Genomic DNA, 21,580 nt, shown 5'->3' with positions numbered 1-21,580 from the left:
CAATGTCCTGGATTTTCCAGAATAGTCTTGAATACAGCAAGGTGTCACCATTCTGAGACTGGCTGTGGCCCCTCCCACCTGGGACGGACCCCGGGGACCCTCCATGGTTGGCGATGCGGGAAACGGGATGTCCTGGCCCAGCAAGGAGCCCAGCGCCCACGTCCCGCCGGCCTCATGACGCGAGACTTGGGACACTGGCCGCGAACAGAATTCCAAGTGTTGGCTCTGCTGATGGGAGGGAAGGCGAATGAGGGGCATATAACAAAGTTTCGGGTCTTTGTCAGAAAAGAGAAATTTGGGAATAAATTAGAGTGGCCTGTGGGTTCATGGCGGCCGGGACGTCTGATGTAAATGGGTCCCCCATAAACTGACAGAAATGACCAAAGGTGCTTTTTGAATGTGTTTCATCAGGAGAATTACTGCTGTTTGTGTTTTGAGCATGAGGATTAGAAGAGGTGGATGGACGCCCTCACGTCCGATGCTGTCTGTACCCAACCTACCGTCCCTACAAATACACTTGCCTTGTCCTTCTACGGGCCTGGGTTTGGCCTGGAAACTAGTCATGGTGACAGGCACCCAAAGCAAGGGGGCACCTGGGGCAGTGCTGCCCCAGGACAAGGGAGCGCCCCGCCCAGCCAGCCTGTTCCTATGGGCCGTCCAGATGAGGGACAGGGTCAGGGCCGTGCAGCCACGTTCCTGCAGCGAGCCCGTGGGGCAGGAAGACTGTCCTGAGACGCCGGCCTTTGACCGTCTTCTGGATCCCTGGTGGGGACTGTCACGGCAGCAACGTCTCACCGTGATGCCTGTTTCACTGCATTTCCTAGTTCTGGGTCAAGAGAGGCTTCTCACCCTGTCTTCCTTCCCATCTCCCACCCCTCATCCCTCCCATTGCCCCATCCCTCCAACCAACCTCTCCATCCCGTCATTCTAGCCCAACCCCAGGCTGCTCACTGAGGCTGACTGTCCCCCCACCCCCACCCCCAGGGGCCCCAGCCACGCTGCAGGGTCTGAAACGAGCCTCAGGCTGGAAACCCCCCACCCCCACTCAGCATCTGCTCTGGCAGACCTCCCCTCCCCCAGGAGCCAACATGGACACCAGGGATGCCAGCCCACCGGGCCTTCATTCGGCACGTACTATGGGCCAGGCACTGCAGGGGCTTAGGAGACCATGATGAACGACACAAGGTCCCTGCCCTCGGGGCCCACAGTCCAGGCACAGCACGGTGCTACGTACCAGTGACACAAATGTGTCGGCTTACAAGGAACGGGCAGTTGTGCTAGGAGATTCACCAGGCAGATTGGGATGAGGACGGAGAGAAGGAATTCCTTCCTGACACCGTATGTGGTCTGTGCCGGCCAGGGGGGGTGGGACACAGAAGAAAGGTCCCCCCTGGAGCCTGCAGTCAGAGTGGGGAGCAGCCGACAGGCTCCCAGCTCTCGGAGAAAGTAGAAAGTGCTGGTCTTAGGAGAACAGGTGAGGTGCCAAGAATTTGCACAAAAGGGAGGCCCACCAGGGGGCTGGGAGAACATTCCAGAAGGAAGAGGTGGACCGTGGGATGTGTGTTCTGGAGGAGTCAGGGCAGGGGCACAGAGACAGGAGGGTGAGCGCCGAGCCCAGGCCTAGGGGCTCCTGGATTTGGGGGAGGAGGTGTGCGAAACCCCGGGGTGACTTTGGCACACCTTCCCTGGTTTTCTTTATACCTTCGCAGAAAAACGTTCCTGTATTAAAATCAACATGGATGGGGCGCCTGGGTGGCTCAGTCGGTTAAGCGTCCGACTTCGGCTCAGGTCACGATCTCGCGGTCCGTGAGTTTGAGCCCCGTGTCAGGCTCTGTGCTGACAGCTCAGAGCCTGGAGCCTGCTTGCGATTCTGTGTCTCCCTCTCTCTCTGCCCCTCCCCTGCTCATGCTCTGTCTCTCTCTGTCGCAAAAATAAATAAAAACATTAAAAAAAAATTTTTTTTAATAAAAAAAAATAAAATCAACATGGGAAAAGACAGAATGCAAAATGTATATAGATTTCTTTTGAGGTAAAAAAATACAATCTCAAGGAAGTTTCGACTGCCAGCAAAGGTGCCCCCGAGTGTGCGTCCCTGTGGCCAACAGGGCGACCAAGGAAAGGTTTGAGAAGCCTGACATCCTTGGTAGATACGAACATGCCCACAGACGAGACCAGGCCCAGAGAGGGCACATCAGGCACTCTGGGTCACACAGCCCACCGGAGCAGAATCAGGACTCAGACCAGGATGTGGGCCTTGCTCTCCCTGCAGCCGCCGAACGGCTGATGAGTTGGAGGAAATAAGGCTGAGAAAGAACGTTCTCGGCCCACAGAGGTGAGACCTCGAGGGTCAGAACAGGAAGTGTGGTATGGCCCCAAGACGTCTAGCGATTCTCGTCCCGGCCTCCTCGGGGTCACCCCTACCCGGGATGAGCCGTGACCCGTACCCAGCAACGGCACTGTTCCCACGAGGGGGAGGAAACCCGCCTCTTTGTCCGTGTGCTCAGTGTTGTTCTGCAGGGACGGCCTGAGTGCTGGGGAAGGGTCTCCCGGTGCCCGTCCCGTGACCGGGGCACGCCCTGTGGTCGGCACAACGGGAGAAAACAGTACTCCCCTCCATGGCGGGGTCAGGGAGAACGGGCATCGTGTTGGTACGAAAACCAACAGCCCGTTGTGTTCCTAGTAGGAAAGACAAGCTACGAGAAAGGACCCCAAACGGTAGCTTAGCACAGATGCAGAGCTGTCTGTGGCTTGGGATTAGCAGATGAGGAGACGCTCGCTATGGTTTGCAGCTGAATGTCACCGTCTCTCTTCGTTCCCTTTTCTTTCTTTAGAAGGTGCTGAGAGAGTTTATTAAGAAACCAGTCGACATCCTGGAGGTCTTCAGGCCACCTCAAATACTGCCGCTTCTGCACGAATCCCCTGAGAGACTGATGCTTCATCAGCTGGTACTGGGACAGGGACCCCACGACCACCAGGATGAGGGCACCGTCGAGGTCAGACACACAGCGGCTCTGGGCGTAACTGAAGGCTTCGAGGCACCAGCCGTCTCGGAGGAAGTGCCTGCTCACGAGACAGACCACCTTCCTGCTGCCCCACACGGCGTCCTGGATGTTGGCGATGTGGTCTTGCCCCGGGACAAAGTCTCTCTCCTCGAAGCACAGGTTGAATCTGTTTTGGTCGCTGTACTGAGCATCTAGGTGCTTGAGCAAAGCATTTTGCACCCACTCAAAGTCCTTGTTGCTGAAGCACAGATACGCGTCGTATTTGTACACGTCTGACCCGCTGCCCTTGGCGTGGTCTGTGGACAGCAGTCTGCAGGCTGCCTTGTAGCAGAGGAAACAAAGCCCCCGGAACTTGGCGACCGTGAGGACAGCCGTGAGGAACAGAGTCACGGTAACACTGGATAAAATGAAAAGGGACAACTTCAGGGACTTTAAGACTTCCTCTTCGTCACAACCCTCCATGGACACAGAGGAGAGGGAGGACCCAGCAAGCGAGGCGGGGTACATGCAGAGGACGTCTGCATGAGACCCAAGCACAGTGATGTTGGTCTGGTTGAGCCAGCTGATGAAGGGACGGAGTTCACACTCACAGATGAACTTGTTGTACGTTATGTCCACGGCACTGAGGCCCGCAAACAGATCGGGGTCAGGGGACAGGAGCTGGTTTCTGGACACATCCAGGACTTCCAAATTAGCAGGCAAGTCACCGGGAGAAAGAACGGTCAGCCTGTTGGAGCTGAGGCTGAGACCCCTCAGTGCGGTCAGGTCGCTAAATACTCCTGGCGGAAGGAAATTCAGGTAGTTGTTATTTAGATACAGGACCTGGAGCTGGGAGAGCCCCTTAAAAACATCCCAGCAGAAGCCGGTTTCCCAGGCCAGCTGCAACATATTTCCTCCAAGGAAAAGCTTCTCCAGGCTGAGGCTCCCCACTGGGGCATGAGCTGGGTTGCAAGAAGAAAGGCGGTTTTGATTCAGAATGAGGATCTGGAGGTGAGGGACCCGGAGAAGAAAGTAGAGACTGTCCAGATCTTCTAGCCTGTTCTCTGACAAGTGGATGAAGTTGGCCGTAAGCCTTACATTCGGCAAGGTCACCAGTTTATTGCTGCCCAAGAAGATAGTAGGGATGCTCGGGATGAAAGAAATGGTTTTAAGGGCATTATCGCGGAGATCCAAGGTCTGTAATGTTTTCAGGGATTTGAATGTCTGGTCCTGAATGATCCCAATGTGGTTGTTTTGAAGGTCAATATAGGCTACCTCAGGCAGTCCACGGAAATCAGAATTATAAAGCTCGCCCAGAAGGTTATGTGACATGTTGAGAACCTGCAGGCTGTCGAGTCCATAAAACGCTTCCCCTGCAATCTTGTTTATCTTGTTGTGGGCGAGGTTCAGGACCTTCAAGTGCCTGAGAGACTCAAAGAGCCGAAAGTTCAGAGAGAAGATAAAGCCGTGTGAGAGATCCAGACGCACCACCGAGCTCCTGGCCAGGCCAGCAAATGTGCTCCGGTCAGGGTCCCGGATGTTACGGAAGCCAAACCCAGCCCCCATGATGTGGTAGGCGAGAACCAGAGAGGAGGTCTGGCTCCCACTGATGGCCCTGCTGAAGTTCCCCGTGACATCCACGGTCCAGCCGTTGTCAGAAACATCCAGGGTTTCCAGCACCATGTCTCTGAACGGGTTCATACACTTGGCCCAGTCCATGGGGACCCTGTTGTACAAGCCATTGGTGGCGAGGCTTAAGAAGGAGAGCGTCTTCCCTTGGAGGGGCTTGAGCTCCTGTTCACATACGATGGGTATCTGGTTGAGGGAAAAATCGATAGACTTCAAGGAATTCAACTCCCGGAATGAAGGATGAAGGTGAAGGCTACGAATCTGATTTTTGGACAGGTCCAGGCGAGTCAAAGACTCCAGATTTCTGAAATAACCGTCTCTTAATACGGCATCGGAGAGAGCACAGAAGAAGAGTCGAAGTTCAAGCAGGTGGGGCAGCCCCTGGAAAGCATCGAGATGCAGGAAATGCATGTGGCTCCCGCCCAGGTCCAAGACTCTAAGATTGGGCAGGTTTCGGAAGGCCTCTCTGTCAATACGCAAGGGGGTATACTGAGTCCCGAGCTCCAGCAGCCCCAGCTGCTCCAGGAGGGGAAATGAGGAGGCAGTGACAGTCTCGATGTAGTTGAAGCTTAGCAGGAGGATCTCCGTGGTGCCAGGCACCCAGGGCACCTGGGTGAGGTTGCAGAATCGGTACAAGGCTAGCCGACCGTCCGAGGAGCAGGAAGAAATCGCCAGCACAGGACTGGCCACGAGCACTACTCCGAAGACAAGGTCAAGGGGGTCTCCCATGATCCCGCGGAGAAGACGGGAAAATGAAGACACAGCCGACCGAGCTCCAGGCATGGCACGCGGGCCCCTGGGACATGGGGGCTCCCGCACGACCTGCCTGCTGCCGAGACCCTTTGTGGGTGCGGCTGTGGGGGGTGGGCCTACAAGGTAAGCACTATTCCAAGTCCTTCAGAAACATTCAGTCTTTGCAGTAACGGTTCATTAGTTCACGCAGTCGCTTACTCAAGGTCTGCGCAGGCAGTGGGAGAAAGCTGCAGGTGAAGACATGTCTGCATGTCCCCTGGGCCCATTCCCAGCCAGCCGGCTCCTCGGTCCTCTGTCCACAGCCGGGCCGCCTCAGCGCACAAGCAGGGGTACTTTATGCCACTGTCCACAAAGCATCACAGGATGGGTCTAATGCGGACGAACCGGGCGCCCCTGCCAGCCAGCCTGCAGGGCTGTGTGGATGCTCGCAGTGCGGGGCTGTGGGGTCGGAGGAAACGCGGGGGATCGGCCCTCGGAGCCCCCGCGTCTGGTGCCTGCAGCCCATTCAATGGGCTCTCACTGTAACGTCAGAAGTAAGGAGAGACTGATGCAGCTCAGGGGCCAGGAGGAGGGACAGGGAGAGGGGAGGGGAGGGGGGAAAGGGAGGGGTGGGGTGGTGGGGAGGAGGGGTGGGGGGAAAGTGGGAGGAGAGAAGGAGGGGGAGGGGGAGGGGAAGGAGGGGCAAGGGGGAGGGGAGGAGGAGCGGGGGGGGAGGGGAGAAGGAAGGGTAGGGGGGAGAGGAGAAGGAGGGATGGGGGAGGGGGGAGAAGGAGGGGTGGGGCAGGGGGAGGGGGGAGAAGGAGGCACCTGCCGTAAGCCTTAGTCCGTGGCTCTGCTGGTGTTTTGCTCCATGTGGGGGCTGGTTTCCATGGAAACCCGAGGCTGTGACACACAGATTAGAGCAAATCACAAGGAGGCATCGACTCCGAGTTGACCCCAAGCATCAAAACCGGGCATTTAATAATCACTGGGAAGAAGTCGGCGATAATGTTGATCCAATCTGATTATTTTTCACCATTGCTGCCCAAAGCCTGAGGCGGCAGCCGCAAGTCCCCCGCACCTTCCAGGGTGAGTCGCCCTCCTGGCGGCCTGGGGACTCTGCTGTCCCCTCCCTGCACAGAGCCCTGGGGACGACGGCCACAAGGACTTCTGTGCTCCAGCTCTGTCTCCCCAACAACTTCCTCGACAAGTATGTGGGGAGTGTCCACTAGGTGCTGGGCACCTTTCGGGACACGGGAGAGAAGACGAACTCACAAGCCATGACTGTGCTCATGGGCTCACGTGCTGGTGCAGGGAGGCAGCAGAGAGGGGACACCCAACAAAAGAAGGAAAAATGGAGACAGGGACCGCCAGGGCTGGGTGTTGGTTGCTACTTGGACAGTGGTCAGGAAAGCCCCTCTCTGTTGACATCGTGCTGGAGCAGAGGCCTGAAGGCAGGAGGGAAAAGGACAGGCCTGTATGTGCGGGGGGAGGAGCAGTCAGCACCAGTCCCGGGTGACCGGGAGTTCCAGCACGGCACTCCTGGCTGCCTCTCCAAACTCTTTCCAACCTCAGGGCCTTGGCACATGCTGCGTCCTGTGCAGGGACGCTTTTCTCTCTGCTCCTCACATGGACACTTCCTCAGAGAGCCTCCCCCACACTATTTGCGGTAACTCCCCTGCCCCCAACTCGCTCAAACACACCTTGTTTATTCCTTGCAAGGCAACTATCACAAGCCCTTAATTATCTGGCGCAAACACTGGCTGACTTATCTGCCGTCTCCCTCCCTTACGAGGCCATATTCTCCATCAGCACAGCGAGGATGGAAGGATGCCTGCTGCTAAGAAGAAGAAACGCGAAGTTGAACGAGTATCACTGCCAACAAGGGAACAACACTGATCTGTTTGGGGAACTTGGTCTCTGCTGAGGCAGAAACCATCACCCTGGGTGAGACTTCTTGTGCGGAACAGTGGCTCCCGATGGGGAAGCTGTCTCTGCGGGAGCGTCCTGTGAGCATGCAGGTGTCCGGGCCACAACGCGCCCCGGGAAGCAGGGAGGCCACACGCACCTGGTCCTGCACAGGCGGAGCTGCTCAGCTCCAGGGACGATGACCCGCCAGGCGTCCCTGGAGGCTGAAACTGTCTCAAAGTGACCTCAGACCCTGACTCTCTTCTGCAGGCCAACAAAGTATTTCCTTTTAAAGTTTATTTATTTATTTTGAGAGAGAGAGAGAGAGAGAGAAGAGAGAGCTCAATTAGAGGAGGGGCACAGAGAGAGAATCCCAAGCAGGCTCTGCTCTGTCAGCACAGAGCCTGATGTGGGGCTCGATCCCACGACCCCAGGATCATGACCTGAGCCTAAATTGTTGGAGAAGCTGGAGAAGTGAATAAAGAACGCCAAAGATGGTCGATGGGGCTAAAACAAACTCTGGTCTCTAGCTTAGAGACCCTCCTCCGGGTTCTTCTTTCTTTCTTTGCTACGGCTTGCGAAACCCAGCCCCCCCCCCCCCAGATATGGAAGCTGATGACGATAAATTACCCTCCGCACTTGCATCTGGCGCTCAGATCTTTGGAGAAACGGTCTCCTCTGAGCCCGCCGGTGTTAAATAAATCTCCAATCCACCAAGATCTCTGAGTGCCGCTTGGGTTTTCCACCAGCGTCCCAGACTGGTTCCGTAACAAAATCAAGAGTTGGACGCTTAACTGACTGAGCCACCCAGGTGCCCCCCAACAAAGTATTCTCGGCACTGTTTCTATTCTGAATTTTCCAGACACGGGATCTGACAAATCTAGGGAAGATCGTACCCTGCTCAGTTAGCAGCTGCAAACAAGAAGTTAGTCACCATTCCGGAAAATCTCTTCCTAGTGACCTGGGTCTCCACGGGAGCCATGAACCGTGCCATCTGGGTGGACCTCCCGGGGATGGTGCGTGTGACCCCGTTTATGTGGCCCTCATTTCTAGATGTCAAAGGTAATAAAACTTTAAGAAATGTCTGTTGAATATTTTTTTCTCTTAAATCTAAACTTATTCCTTATAAGTGAGTGTGAGAGTCAAAATAACTCACTTTGCCTTCTAGTGTGAGGACATATTAGTTCCTCATCACTTACGTCCCCTTTCCTTTTCTCGTTATATTCCTGTCAGGGCGTTATATTGATTTCTTTAACATCGTGTTTATAGATTAGATTATACCTATGTTTCAACTTCAAAATGGAAAAGCTGTCATTTAAACATTTGTTATAATATGGGTGCTCTTCTGGGACCCCTGGGGGCTCATGTGGTCATGATCCCAGGGTTCGTGGGTTCAAGCACCACAACGGGCTCTGTGCTGGCAGTGTGGAGCCTGCTTGGGACTCTGTCTCTCTCTCTCTGTCCCTCCCCCCTCCCACTCTCTAAAATAAATAAAATGAAAAAAAAATTTTAACAAGGATTCTTTTCTTTTTTAAAAAAAACTTTAATGTTTTTTTAAAATCTATTCTTGAGAGAGAGAGGGAGAGAGAGAGAGAGAGAGAGTGTGCGTGCACAAGCAGGGGAGGGGCAGAGAGAGAGGGAGACACAGAATCCAAAGCAGGCTCCAGGCTCCGAGCTGTCAGCACAGAGACCGACATGGGGCTCGAACCCAAGAACCGTGAGATCATGACCTGAGCTTAAGTCGGACACTTAACTGACGGAGCCCCCCAGGCGCCCCACAAGGATGCTTTTCTAAGTAGCCTCTTCTCCCCACGTTCACCACAAGCTCTGAGATGATTAAAGCCAGTTATTCTTTGAATCCTATTTTTTCCACCCACATAGCGAGTGGTTGCCCCCCCCCCGCCCCCGATGATCAGACCGATGCACACGGTGGGGAGGCCCTTGTCCTGGAAGATGGGACAGATGCAGGGGAGAATTATCAGAAAGAAAACAAAACAGTGGGGGCACAGGTGGGCATCAGGCTCCTGGGAAGCCCCAGAGGTGAGCCCCAGCCCCGCCCACCTCGAAAGGGACAGCTCAGCAACAATGCTGTCCCTGCCATCCTGCTGCTGACACAACCAGCCGGCACCTGCATGGACAGGACGGGAGGCCGTCCCCGCAGGGCCCTAACTCTGAGCCCTGGGTTCAACCCGGGCCCACACAGACGCTGGGGGAAGGAGGTCTGTTGTTCTCAGGCAGCAGATTCTCAGATGTGCTTCAGGAGGAGAGCCGAGGGTGGGGGAGACACGTGGTAGGGGGACGACCACACTCTGGGTTTTCTGTGACCTTCTTCCCATCTCCCAGCGGGAGGGGACAGGGACAGACGAGGCCCAGCCTCCCTGGCCAGACGAGCACCACACTCTACAGTCGTTCTTAAACGTCTTGAGGTCACAGACCGACCCCTCTGAGACTCCGATAGCTCTGGTTCCTTGCCCTCCAAAAACGCACGTACGCATCACAAACCCAATTTTGCACCATTTCAGAGGGTTCACTGACCTTCCAAAATCCGCTCCTTCCAACCCGCGGCTTCACAGCCCGGCACGCTCCATATCCCGGGACGCAGCTCAGAGTGCGAAGGCCCTGACGGCAAATACTTTACAACCTCTGTTCTAGAACAGAAGAGAAACTCTGGTTCACAAGTGAGGATTTGAGGTGACTGTAAGATACACGCGTGCGGATACGGAACCACCGTATTTGCCGGGAAGATGCCACCTGGTCCCCAAGCTGCTGATTTATTCAACCATCAGAATGATTTCTCCTCTTACGTAACAGAAATCTCTGCAGAGGCGCCGTAGCTCAGAACAGCGGAGCTGAGCTTTCTAGTTTCACTTTTGTCTTTTTGCAGACAACCCCTCACCGCCCAGCCGTGTACCCGCCGGCTCGACCCTGGATTTGCAGCAACGGGTGACAGAGGAAATGACAGAGGCAGTGCGGGGGGCAGGGCCCCTGGACAAACAGAATTTATGCAAAATTATCCGGGCTCATGTGGCATGGCCAAGATACCATGCAGACCGGCTTTCCTACGACGTACAGCAAGGCAGGACTGAAGCGGACCTCCGAGCGGGGGGCTCCGGGACAGCGGAGCCGAGAGCCGTCAGGAAGACACCACGCGGCGCGTCCGGAACGGGAGCCGGGAGCCCACGCGGGGTGAAGAAAACATGAACCCGCACTGGTGTCGGGCAGCGGGTGGAGCAGCGAGAACCAGGCTGTGAAGCTGCTTCGGACCCGATCCAACCTCAGAACCTGGTGACCATCCACCGTCCTGGACCCACAGCCCGTCCCACCCCATCCACTATCCAGGCCAAAGCCCCCTCCCCCCATCCACAGCCCCTCCCCCCCGCCCCCCCGCCCCCCCCCCCCCTTCCACAATCCTAGACCCACAGCCCCCTCCCCCCGTCCTGGACCCACAGCCCCCTCTCACACACACACACACACACACACACACACACGTCCCCCCCAAGTCCACCATCCTGGACCCACAGCCCCTCCCCCCGGTCCACCGTCTTGGACCTATAGGCCCCTCCCCCCAACCATCGTCCTGGACCCACAGCCCCCTCCCCCGTCCACAGCTCCTCCCCCCCATCCACCGTCCTGGACCCACAGCCCCTCCCCCGTCCACAATCCTAGACCCACAGCCCCCTCCCCCCGTCCTGGACCCACAGCCCCCTCCCCCCATCCACAGCCCCTCCCCCCCCCCGCCCCCCCAGTCCACCGTCCTGGACCCACAGCCCCTCCCACCCCGTCCACCATCCTGGACCTATAGACCCCTCCCCTGTCCATCGTCCTGGACCCACAGCCCCTTCCCCCCCCCCAGTCCACAGCCCCTCCCCCCCGCCCCCCCCCCCCAGTCCACCGTCCTGGACCCACAGCCCCTCCCCCCCCCCGCCCCCCCAGTCCACCGTCTGGGACCCACAGCTCCTCCCCTGTCCATCGTCCTGGACCCACAGCCCCTCCCACCCCGTTCACCGTCTTGGACCCACAGCCCCTCCCACCCCGTCCACCATCCTGGACCCACAGCCCTCTCCCCCCATCCACCATCCTGGACCCACAGCCCCCTCCCCCTGTCCACCGTCCTGGACCTATAGGCCCCTCCCCCAAACGATCGTCCTGGACCCACAGTCCCTCCCCCCCCAGTCCACCTTCCTGGACCCACAGCCCCTCCCACCCCGTCCACCATCCTGGACCCACAGCCCCCTCCCCCCGTTTACAGCCCCTCCCCCCCTCTCCCCGCCTCAGTCCACCATCCTGGACCCACAGCCCCCTATCCCCATCCACAGCCCCTCCCCCCCCCAGTCCACCATCCTGGACCCACAGCCCCCTCACCCCCTCCCATCCCCTCCCAGTCCACCATCCTGGACCCACAGCCCCCTCCCCCCCCCGTCTACCATCCTGGACCTATAGGCCCCTCCCCCCAACCATCCTCCTGGACCCACAGCCCCCTCACACACACACAGCCCCAACCCCCCTCCACCTTCCTGGACTCACAGCCCCCTCCCCCGTCCACAGCTCCTCCCCCCCATCCACCGTCCTGGACCCACAGACCCCCACCGGTGTGACCTCAACGCAGTTGGTGGCCAATTCTGCAAGGTTCACCCCAGGGCACTGCCCCCCTGCCGGTCATGTCCCCCCTGCCCCTGCCCACTGATCTCCCAGCCGGTCCCCCACAGACACATGCACCCCTCATCCAGCTACCCCAGGAGCCCGAAAGCACACCTCTGATCAGAAGCCTTCACTGGCTCCTTCTGCCCACGAAGGGAACAGGACTTCTGGGCTGTCCACTGTAGACTGTAGTCTACCCTGGAATGGCTGACCTTCTCGCTTGACAGAGGGGATCCCAAGCCAACCCCCCCTCCCGACCGCACCTGCAGTCTGGGCCTGTGCTCCAGAGGGAGGCCACCTGCTCAGAACTTGGCCTCCACCCAATTTCCCTCCTTAGGCTGGACCCCGGGGGGTGGGATGCTTCTGTCTGCATATCCAGCTCGCCCTTCAGAGGCCACCTCGGAGGCCAGCAGTCCTCATACCCCCGGGGCACATTTTATCTCACCCTGATATTCTGTCCACACCTCCCAGACAGCGTTTTTATTAAACACCTTCCCCCTAGACTGCACATCTCTTGAGGGAGGAGACCCTGTTTTTATTTGTGCAGTATCCCTGAGGTAGCACAGTTTAACACCCCAGTAATATTATCCCCACTAATATTCCGAAGGCTTATTTTCATCAGACTCACCTCCTGGTTCTAACACGGGGAGCTCCTAACACGTCCTTATTCTGGGGCACAGACCCCCACTCCCCGGCTGGTCCAGGGCTCCGGTTCCTGAGACTCTAGGAAATTCATCACAATGACAAAGGTGGTCAGTGTTGATTTGGTGAGTCAAGATAAAGGGCTTTTGTTTTCTTAAAGGAGAAAAGCTAATTAAGGGGGAGAAACAGAAACTGTGATGCACATGTTTTTCTATGCCATATGGCAGTTTTCTTTGCAGAAGAATTTGAAGCTTTAGGTGTGTGTCTTACTGAGCAGAATTTCAACTAGAAAAGATCGAGACCATTTTGCAAATCAAGGCACATGGGCCATCAGAGCCACAGGGTCTTGAGAAGTCTAGGCCCAGCCTCTGGTTCAGAGGCCCAGTGTCTGGGCCAGTCAGATGGGGGGCTTTCTTCCTTGGGACTCCGGAGAGGGAAAGTCCACAGTTTCACGATCCAGCGCATTTTTCTTCAAATCGCTGTGGGGAGGGAGTGTCTCCCCGGACCTAAGTCCCTTTTCACGTGGCTTTGCCATGGTCATTCCGTGAAGAAGGCTTCCGCCCAGGGTTGAGGACCAGCACTGTCTGCTCTATGGCAGATGGCCAGGTTCGCCATCAGAGTTTGACCTTCGGAGCAGCTCGCTCGCTAAATGAGGGCCGAGTCAGGGGACACTGGCTAGGAATCGTTAGGTCTCAGATTTAGGATGAGGGGTCCTACAGGCGGAGGAAGTGCTCAGGGTCGCGCACCCCTCCAGCTGGGCGCTAGGACTTGAATCCAGCTGCAGACTTAGTCGTCATTTTGATCTTTTCCAAAAACTCAGAATGGAGTATACTGCACACGGCCCAGCCCCTCGGAGGCATCCAGGACCACCTGCGGGTGCCGCTAAAACGCAATCTGGTCAGCAGGCAGGCGGGGACCTGACACTCTGGCTCTCCACAAGCCTCCAGGTGACCCTCACAGCTGAGTGGCAAGGCCCCGAGACCCGCCATCTGTCCACACTCACTGCTCAGGCTGCCTGTTCTTCTGGGATGAAGGTTGGGTAGGTGCTGCCCGGTCACTTCTGGGAAGGGGCCACGTTAATGCGCTCACCCCAACTCTTCCCGACCCTGGCGGGTGAAGCACCAGATGGTTGCCAACGGGGATCAGCTGAGGGTCCCGAGCCCGGGGCTGGACACGACACGTGGGTTCCCTCACTGCGCAGCTGAGGAAACAGGTGCGAGGGCCTTCCCGGTTCCAGGGCAGGCGCTTCTGCCGCCGACCGGCAGGGGGCGGCCGAGGGCGGGTCGGGACGCGGCCGCGGGGGCAGCGCAGGGCCCGGGGTGAGGGCTCGCCAGGGCCGCCGCTGGCATCATCCACCCCCCTCCCCCATGCTCTGCTTGCTCTGAGCTCTGCATCTGTTTTGCCCCGCACACCGTTTTGTTTGGGGCGGGGGGGGGGGGTGGAGGATGGGATCAAAATGAGGACTAAGTCTGCAGCTGAATTCGAGTCCTCGTTCTCAGTTGAATGGATGACCAGCCTCTCTGAGCACCAGTGGGGCCGTCTACACACACACAAGGGGGACACTCCGGTGCCTGATCCAGAGTAATCGGTTCCTCACGCGCCACCCTCTGATGGTTCTTGTTGCTTAAGGACACAGACATCGTTAGTCCAAGCGCACCTCTCCAGAGATGCACTCCCTTTAGGAGCCACCAAAGGGGAACACTGAGAGGGACAGGGGATTTCCCAGCATGGTGTAGCCTCAGGAGTTTCCCTTTTCAGCACTCCTGGAAGTTAGGGAAAATCTTGCCGGATTGCCCTTAATATCTTCCGGTGGTGGTCCCCCCCCCCACCCCCCAGACCACACCAGCATCCAGAGGAACTGATATTCTGAAGAAGCCAGTGTGTCAAACACCCAACAGAATGGTTTCTCTTCTGTTTATTATAAATTCTTTCGCACCGTTTTAAAACATCTGACTGGAAAAAAAATAATTTCACTTGGGTGATGATTAAAGACTAACAACACGCACCACACGCTTAAAACCCTCCAGAAAAGGGAGCTCTCCACGGACTGAATATCTCTACCTGATTTCAGCTTCAGGCGGCACCAATACTCTCAGAAAATTAACCTCAAGGCTCTGACAGCCTCCCTGACCGCACCTCGGCCAAGCCTGCGAGCTGATGGCCCAGAGAGAGGGGCAACAGCCAGGTGCCAGAGCCCCGAGCCCCCGAAGAGCCCGCCTTTGCCTCTCCAGGAAGTTATGACAACCTGGATTGTGATGTAAATGGAAGCAGTGGCGGGCGGCGGAGGCACAGTGAAGAAAATCCTTATTAAACTATGGACACGATGGAAATGAGAAGAGAGATTACAAGCACCAGAGAACCATCCCGGGGAGGGTTGTACTCTGGGCTGAGCTAAGGAAAGCTAAAAGAGAAACCCCCCTGGGCTGATGAAACCAAGCCCACTCGCAGCAGCCCGGCAGAGCCGCCCTGGGTGGGAGGTGAGGGAGGGAGTCAGGCTGGGAGGGGGGAGTCCTGCGTCTCCCAGGGATGGAGGAGGAAGAGTTTACTCGTGGCACCAGGGACTTGGGAGCGGGGGCGGCCGGGGCTGCAAGCACATGTTCCTGCCTCGTGCAGGCGACCGAGGACGGGCCCCAGGGAGGTTCCTGAGGGTGGAAACCGCCCTGGGCCAGCAGCCCCACACCCCTGCTCCATCCTGGGTGGGGCGCCGGGGCCACAGGCCAACTTGCTGTGGGCAGGAACCTCCAAGACCACGGCCAAAGCCCCGGGCTGAGAGAAGGGAATCCTGGGGCCACTGTGGGGGCATCCTTGATGAGCTGAATTCCCCTTGTCCCGTTTCTGAATGTGCACATGTGAGTGTGACCTGGAGGCCAGGTACGTGGCCAGACCGTACCCGGAAATAGTTTGCTTCGGTTTCCCAAACAGGAATCAGATCCCTTATGAAACAGACACAATCTCTTCACGGGGCCACTCTTCCCCGACGGCCAAATTCCTCAGACAGGAAGTACAAGGGGCGCCCGCTGCCTGGGCTCAGTTGGCCCCGTGGCCTCCTTCCGGGGCCCCGTCCTGAGCTCCCCTCCTCACCCGTTCTAATCTGAATCTCCCCGTTTTCTCTTGTAGCACCGACAGCTCTGCTCCTATGTCTTCCTGAAATGCCTCCTCCCTCGTCCTCTTGTTTTCCCCCTGGCCTTTTCCTTCCTCCACCCCTGGCTTGCAGGTCACGTTTCACGAGTTGGACTGTCCCCACCACTCGTGCCCCCAGGATCTCTCTCCAGCCCTGAGAGAGGGAGAAGCATGGACGTGGGCATTTCCTGGGGCCAGGCCCCCCCTCTCCTGACACACCTGCCTGGCAGGTGGTGAGCCAGCCTTCTGGGAGACTCTCTTCCTGGGACTGAGCACCAAGTCCCAGCTCCTCTTTCCCAGATGTCTCTAGAGTCGTCCCTCCTTTTACATTCCCATCGCCCTGGTCAGTCTTCTGTCTGGCACATGCTTCCTGGGCACGGTCTCCCAGGGAGGGTGTTAGCCGCTGGGGCTTCATCAAGACAAACCCAATCTCTGCCTTCAGGGAGCTAACATCCCGAGCCTGAAGGCAGCCACGGAGGACGGGGGCGTGATGTCGTTACAGGACCATACGTGGTGCCTCGGGGCAGAGGACGACGCACCCCCAGCCTGAGGGCACCTCTAACTAGGGGTATAGACGCTGCCACCTAAGTCACAGGAGCGGTGAACCGTGGTGGTGGTGGGGGGGGGGGCAGTCCCGGCAGAGGCACCCCGGCACCGTGTTCAAGGGAGAGGAGGGAGCCCGGGCCCGGAGCCCCCGCAGGTGGAGTAACTCAGAAGGTCCAAGTGTGAGCCTGTGGGCACTGGTGGGGGCGAGGACGGAGAGGGTATTCTGCAGCCAAGAAGGACGCGCCTGCCATCCCGGGGGCAGAGGGGGCTGCCGAGGGCCTTGAGGACTGCCACCATCCAACACTAGCCCCTCAAGGCCGCTGGGCTTTGGCTCCACTGGATGTATCCAGTCTCAGGTTCCCAGTAGTAACCCTTAGCCCACACCTTCCGCACCAGGTGGGTGAGGTGCTTCCTGTGCCCTGTATGTGCAACCAAGGATCACGTACCAAATGCCTGCTATGTGCCAGACACTAGCGCTGGCTCAGAGGGTCCCCAGCGAGTCGGACAAAGACCCCTCCCCCCAGTGGGCACTGCGGGGGACAAGAGCGCCAACGGAGGAGGGAGCAAGAAACATGCAAGGAGCAACGGAGGGCAGATGACGGGCTCCCCAACCCTGCCCTTGAGGAGCCCGTCACAAGAGGGGCCATTTGAGATGCTCCTCAAAAGATGGAGAGGACTCCCCAACAGGGCACTCTGGGCAGGAGAGCGAGTGTAAGGAGAGCGAGGCATGCAAAATAGGCTCAGTAAGAACCCTCCGGAAGGTCAGTGTGTCGGGGAGCATGAAGAGAGCGGCCAGAGCTGGAGAGGGAGGTGGGGGGTTGTGGGGAAATAGGTTTTACTCACATAAATGGGTTCGAAAAAAGCTTCGGGCAGAACGCCACCCCTGCGGGGCCAAAGCGCCTGACGTTAGCTGGCGGGATATTGTACTGGGACTGTGAGAAACGTTATTTCACCTGCAGGAAATTACTTTCCTTCTGGAGCCAATATACTATTGTACTTTGATCACAAAATCCACTCACCCCCCCCCAGACCATTTGCTTCTTACACACACAAGTTAATGATTACTGTCTGATTGTTCTCTCCACGTTCATGTGTGTAAGATCTTCTTTTCTTCACACTCACCCTGCGTGTAAGATCTTGAAAGCCCAATAAATACGGAGAGGAAGCCCCTGTTCGGGGCTCTTGTCTCCTCCCGGACATTAGCCTCTCGTATTCAACTCCGCATCTGTTCTCTTGCTGGACAAACAAGAACTCCAGAGTCAAAGTCTGCGACAGGGGGTCTGGATCACAGCTGGTGGGCAGTGAGCGCCATTACGTATTCTAAGTCTTAGTATTACCCTCGGACCTCCTTCCACCTGCCTGTCCCAGTCTCCAGCTGCCGTTTCTAAATCCAGAGGACGACCGGTGACTCCGCAAAGCCCCGTCTTTACCAGCCCACGCTGGCTGTCACCTTTGAACTAGCAGGTGATAGCACAGGACTTCACACTTAACTGCTCTCGTTTCCCAGATGCTGGTTTTGTCTTTCCACCTGAACCTGGGAGCCTCTGAGGGGCAGGGACAATGCCTCACATGAGCAGGTCCCACAGAGCAGAGCTCACAGGGGTTGGGATGCAAAGCCAGCACTGGGAATCACCCTAACAGGAGGCCGTATGGAAGTCTGGATCTGCGGGCTGTCCACAAAACTAAGAGTGAAACACACATCCGGACCCAGTCACTGCACATCCCGGGGTTTTGTGCTGAGTCTGTGGGCAAGCAGAAGCACCCCAACAGGCCTATTCTGATTTCAACAGTCAGCAAACTGGAAGGCAAACCGACAAAGGAGGTCTCTGTGAGGCTGGACACAACTTCCCGAGAAGTCTTCCGAGAAGACAAAGCCAAAAACGAGCAGGGTCAGTTTTGCATTCAGAACATGCAATCAGTTTCTGCTTCTCTCAGTGCTGAGCCGCCAAGTGGGTGACCCAGTGACACCACTTAGGGTGGAAGGACCACTGAGGGTGACGTCCCCAGGGCACTGTGAAACAAGCGAGTGACCCTGTGACACCACCCGACCTCCACACAGGGCGTCCTATGGATTATTGCGTCCTTGCCCAGGAACAGTGTCTAGGGTGCCGTTCACGGGTCACCTGGCGCGGGGCAGATGCGCTCAGAGCTGACCCACGGGAAGGAGCAAGCCCCTCGCCATGGTCCCGGCAGCCTGGCTTCCTGCGGCCGCGCACCCCTCACCCCGAGATGAGCCACACCGCCCTGCGAGGCTGTGCCGGCGGCGGTTTTCCAGGCGCCCTGCCTCTGCGTCCGCGTCTTCACACGCGGATTGTTTACGACGTGAAGGCCGGCGGTGTAAACCGTGCCGCCTCCGCCGGGCCGCCTCGCCTTTTCCAGGGCCGGGAGGCCACCTGCCCTCTCCCAGGTGGGGACGAAAGGGAAAGTGAGAAAGCGACAGCTCTCCAAAGGTGGGGGCGCCCCGGCTTCCCCGTGTCCCGCCCCCAGGGCACCAGCCGGCCACGCGCCCAGTCCCCGTCCAGGGAGCAGAGCCGGAAGCCGCCCGGGACACCCCCAGGGGGTGGGCGCCTGACCGCGCCAGCAGCCCGGGGTGGGACTGGGGTCCTCGTCAGCGGCGGGGCGCTTACCTCCGGGAAGGGCTCCCCAAGCCGCCCGCAGCTCCGCGCGCTTCTCCGCCCGCTCCTCCGCCCGGGTCCCGCCCCTCCCAGTGCCCCGCCCACATGCCCCCGCCCCGCGATGCCCCCGCCCGCATGCTCCGCCCTCCACCCTCCCCGCCTGGCCCCTCCCGGGCCCCTCCCACCTGCCAGATCAAGCCCCGCCCACGTGTCCCGGGCAGGCCCCGCCCCACTCACACGCCCCGCCCTCCACCCACGCACCGCCCACCTGCCCAGCCGCTCTCCGTCCGGGCCCCGCCCACCTGCCTGACGCTGCCCCCGCCGGTCCTCCTTCACAGAACAGGCCCCGCCCACCTTCTAGCCCCGCCCCCCGACAGGCCCCGCCCCGAGGCTCGGGTCATCTCTTTAAGCTCTGTGACCAGTGGTACGACCTCCTGTTCCAACCTCGGGGGGGGGGGCCCCCCACACATCCCCCAAGACCCTGCGGCTGCAGGGATGAGGAAACATGTAGGGACACCTGTGCACTTCGGGGCGGGTGGCTGGGACGCGGTTGCTCAGTGCTTGGGGCGCCCTGGACTGGATCCGAGGGGAAGGGGCCGCCCCCGACTGTCCTTGGGGTCATCCAGGCCAGCGCGGCCCCTCCTCCCCACGCCGTGCAGAGGAGACCTTGGAGTAACTGTCCAGAGGCACAGCCGAGCCAGCAAAGAGGGGCCTGCGCCCCTGGACCCCCACCCCCCCCCGTGCAGGGTTCCTTACCCCCAGACCCTCACCTCGGACCCCCACCCCCACACCCCCAGGCAGGGCTCCTTGCTCCCCGGACCGCCACCCCCGGATCCCCCAACCCCACCCCCCATGCAGGGCTCCTTGCCCCCGCAAGCCCACGCCTCAGGTCATGATTTCATGTTTCAGGGCCCACATGGGGGTCTGCACTGAGCCTGCTTGGGATCCTCTCTCTCTCTCTGTCTCTCTCTGTCTCTGCCCCTCCTCCATTCATGCTCCCTCTCTCTCAAAATGAATAATGTTCTTAAAAACCCTCACCCTCCATTCAGCAGCTGTAATAAGCTTCCACTACAGACCCAGTGCTTCCTCCAGGAATACAAATCCTGAGCTGACTTCCAGGGACAACTCAGAGCCCAGCGGGGAAGGTGCACGTGGACACAGATGGGTATAAATTTGATGAAGTGCAAGTCCCTGCATCCAGGGTCTGACGTCCTTGCCGCAACTAAGAAAATAGAGGCAACCTTGTCAGCTGGGCAGAGTGGCTGTGGGGAGGGCAGCGGTGGGGAGGAGGAGGGCAGAGTGGGCAGGGCAGCACCAGGGCAGGGGAGGGCGTTCCATTCAGGCAAGACAGCAGAGGGGAGGCCGCTGGCTCTGGGCTGGGGAACGGCAGAGGTACTGGGGACAGAAGGGAGGTGGCTCATTTGGAAAACTGCCTGGTTGTGTGAATGGAATGCACTTTGTGTGTGGTGGGGGCAGGAATCAGGGCGCAGGAGCCCACGCCCGCAGGAGTGTGGATGGTGCTCTGTCGGCCAGTGGGCACTGGAGACCCCCCAGATGGGGCAGGTGATGAGGGACAGCCCACCCCAGTCTGCACGTCACATTTACCCCTGACAGCAACGTGTGGAGTCAATGGGTGAGGGACAGGTGCTCAGTCAGGAGGCTCCTGCGATGGTCCAAGCAAAGATAACGATTGCAAATTAGAGCAGTGACATTCATTCATTTTAGCTAATGAGTGTCACTGTGCTTTCATGCGGCAAGCACCAGGCAGGTGGCAGGACCCTAACCACGCCGACCTTTATCAGCGCTCACCAGGTGTTCTGCTCTGTTCCCAGCACCAGGCCCGCGCGGGGACTGATCTAATCCTCACACGGCCTGTGAGTCAGCACCGTCGTCATCCCCTTCTACAAACGAGGAAACTCAAGGAGAGGAGGTTACGTTACTCCCAGGCGCTTACACAGCTGGTCAGTGACAAAGCCAGGTTGGAACTCGGTAATTGGGCTCGAGGATCCTTAACCGTGACCCTGTACTGGGTATCACGGTAACAAGGTCGCCACCTCGTAGAACTCACACTCTGGTGCCAGAAGACAGACGGGGGCAAGGCTCAGGTTGTAGGATCAGAAAAACACGGTCCTCGCCGAGGAAAGAGCTGTCAACGCAATTCCACCCGGGCTCTGTGATGGGCGGTGTGCCAGCCGCGGAATGAGGAAACGCGGGGTCCCAGCAGAGGGCGGACTTGGAGGGGAGGCTGAGGTCAGTTTGGGGTACACTGGTGTGTGCGGCCTGTGGGACGTGCAGGGGGTGTCACCCAGCAGGCAGCCGAACCCATGCATCCACATACAAGACACCTGCCTGGAGACCGGTCGGGAGGCGTCAGGACAGAGGCGACAGCTGGGGACAGGGGTGAAGCACGGAGTCTGGACACCGACAGGGGAGGCCAAGGCCCAGGAAAGGATAGGAGTTTGTAACGGAAAAGACTTAAATTTAGTTATGATCAAATACCTCTGCTCATCCAAAGAGACCATTTAAGGAGCGAAAAGGCAAGAAAGAAAAACTGGGGAAGACGTTTGCGATTTGGAGCAAGAATCCAGATCGTACGAAGAAGTCACACGATCGGTAAGAAAAGAGGAAGACAGAGGAAAGACTCAGGCGGTTGCTCAAAGAGAGGAAGTCGAAGACAACCAATAAACAAATGAGCGAAAAGGTGCCAAACGTCCTTAGTGTTCTGAGAAACGCCAATCAGAACCCTGACACATCACATACTCCACATGC

The 21,580-nt window shown here is 58.2% G+C and overlaps 1 protein-coding gene across 14 annotated transcripts; it reads right to left on the bottom strand.

Moving 5' to 3' along the window:
• Positions 1–1,994: 1,994 nt before the first annotated feature.
• On the bottom strand, positions 1,995–18,894 carry TLR5 (toll like receptor 5). 14 transcript variants are annotated; one of them, XM_045453326.1, is made up of 7 exons: positions 12,517–15,663; positions 9,786–9,898; positions 7,411–7,536; positions 7,046–7,182; positions 6,737–6,790; positions 6,171–6,245; positions 1,995–5,882 (listed from the first exon to the last, which is right to left on the bottom strand). In XM_045453326.1, exon 7 carries the CDS (start codon positions 5,391–5,393, stop codon positions 2,721–2,723), a length of 2,673 nt encoding a protein of 890 aa, XP_045309282.1. In that variant the 5' UTR covers positions 5,394–5,882; positions 6,171–6,245; positions 6,737–6,790; positions 7,046–7,182; positions 7,411–7,536; positions 9,786–9,898; positions 12,517–15,663; the 3' UTR covers positions 1,995–2,720. The 14 variants fall into 14 exon arrangements, with proteins under 14 accessions (XP_045309282.1, XP_045309280.1, XP_045309281.1 ...); XM_045453324.1 differs by having other exon boundaries at positions 7,046–7,179; XM_045453325.1 differs by lacking the exons at positions 7,046–7,182; positions 7,411–7,536 and adding an exon at positions 18,824–18,894 and having other exon boundaries at positions 12,517–12,611.
• Between the last annotated feature and the right edge of the window lie 2,686 nt (positions 18,895–21,580).

This window comes from Leopardus geoffroyi, chromosome C3 (assembly GCF_018350155.1).
Source record: "Leopardus geoffroyi isolate Oge1 chromosome C3, O.geoffroyi_Oge1_pat1.0, whole genome shotgun sequence".
NCBI classification, from domain to species: domain Eukaryota; kingdom Metazoa; phylum Chordata; class Mammalia; order Carnivora; family Felidae; genus Leopardus; species Leopardus geoffroyi.
This window is presented reverse-complemented; position numbering and strand designations above follow the sequence as displayed.

Coding starts and splice junctions, on each gene's coding strand:
- TLR5 (XM_045453325.1), bottom strand. CDS start 5,393: ATGCCTGGAGCTCGGTCGGCTGTGTCTTCATTTTCCCGTCTTCTCCGC.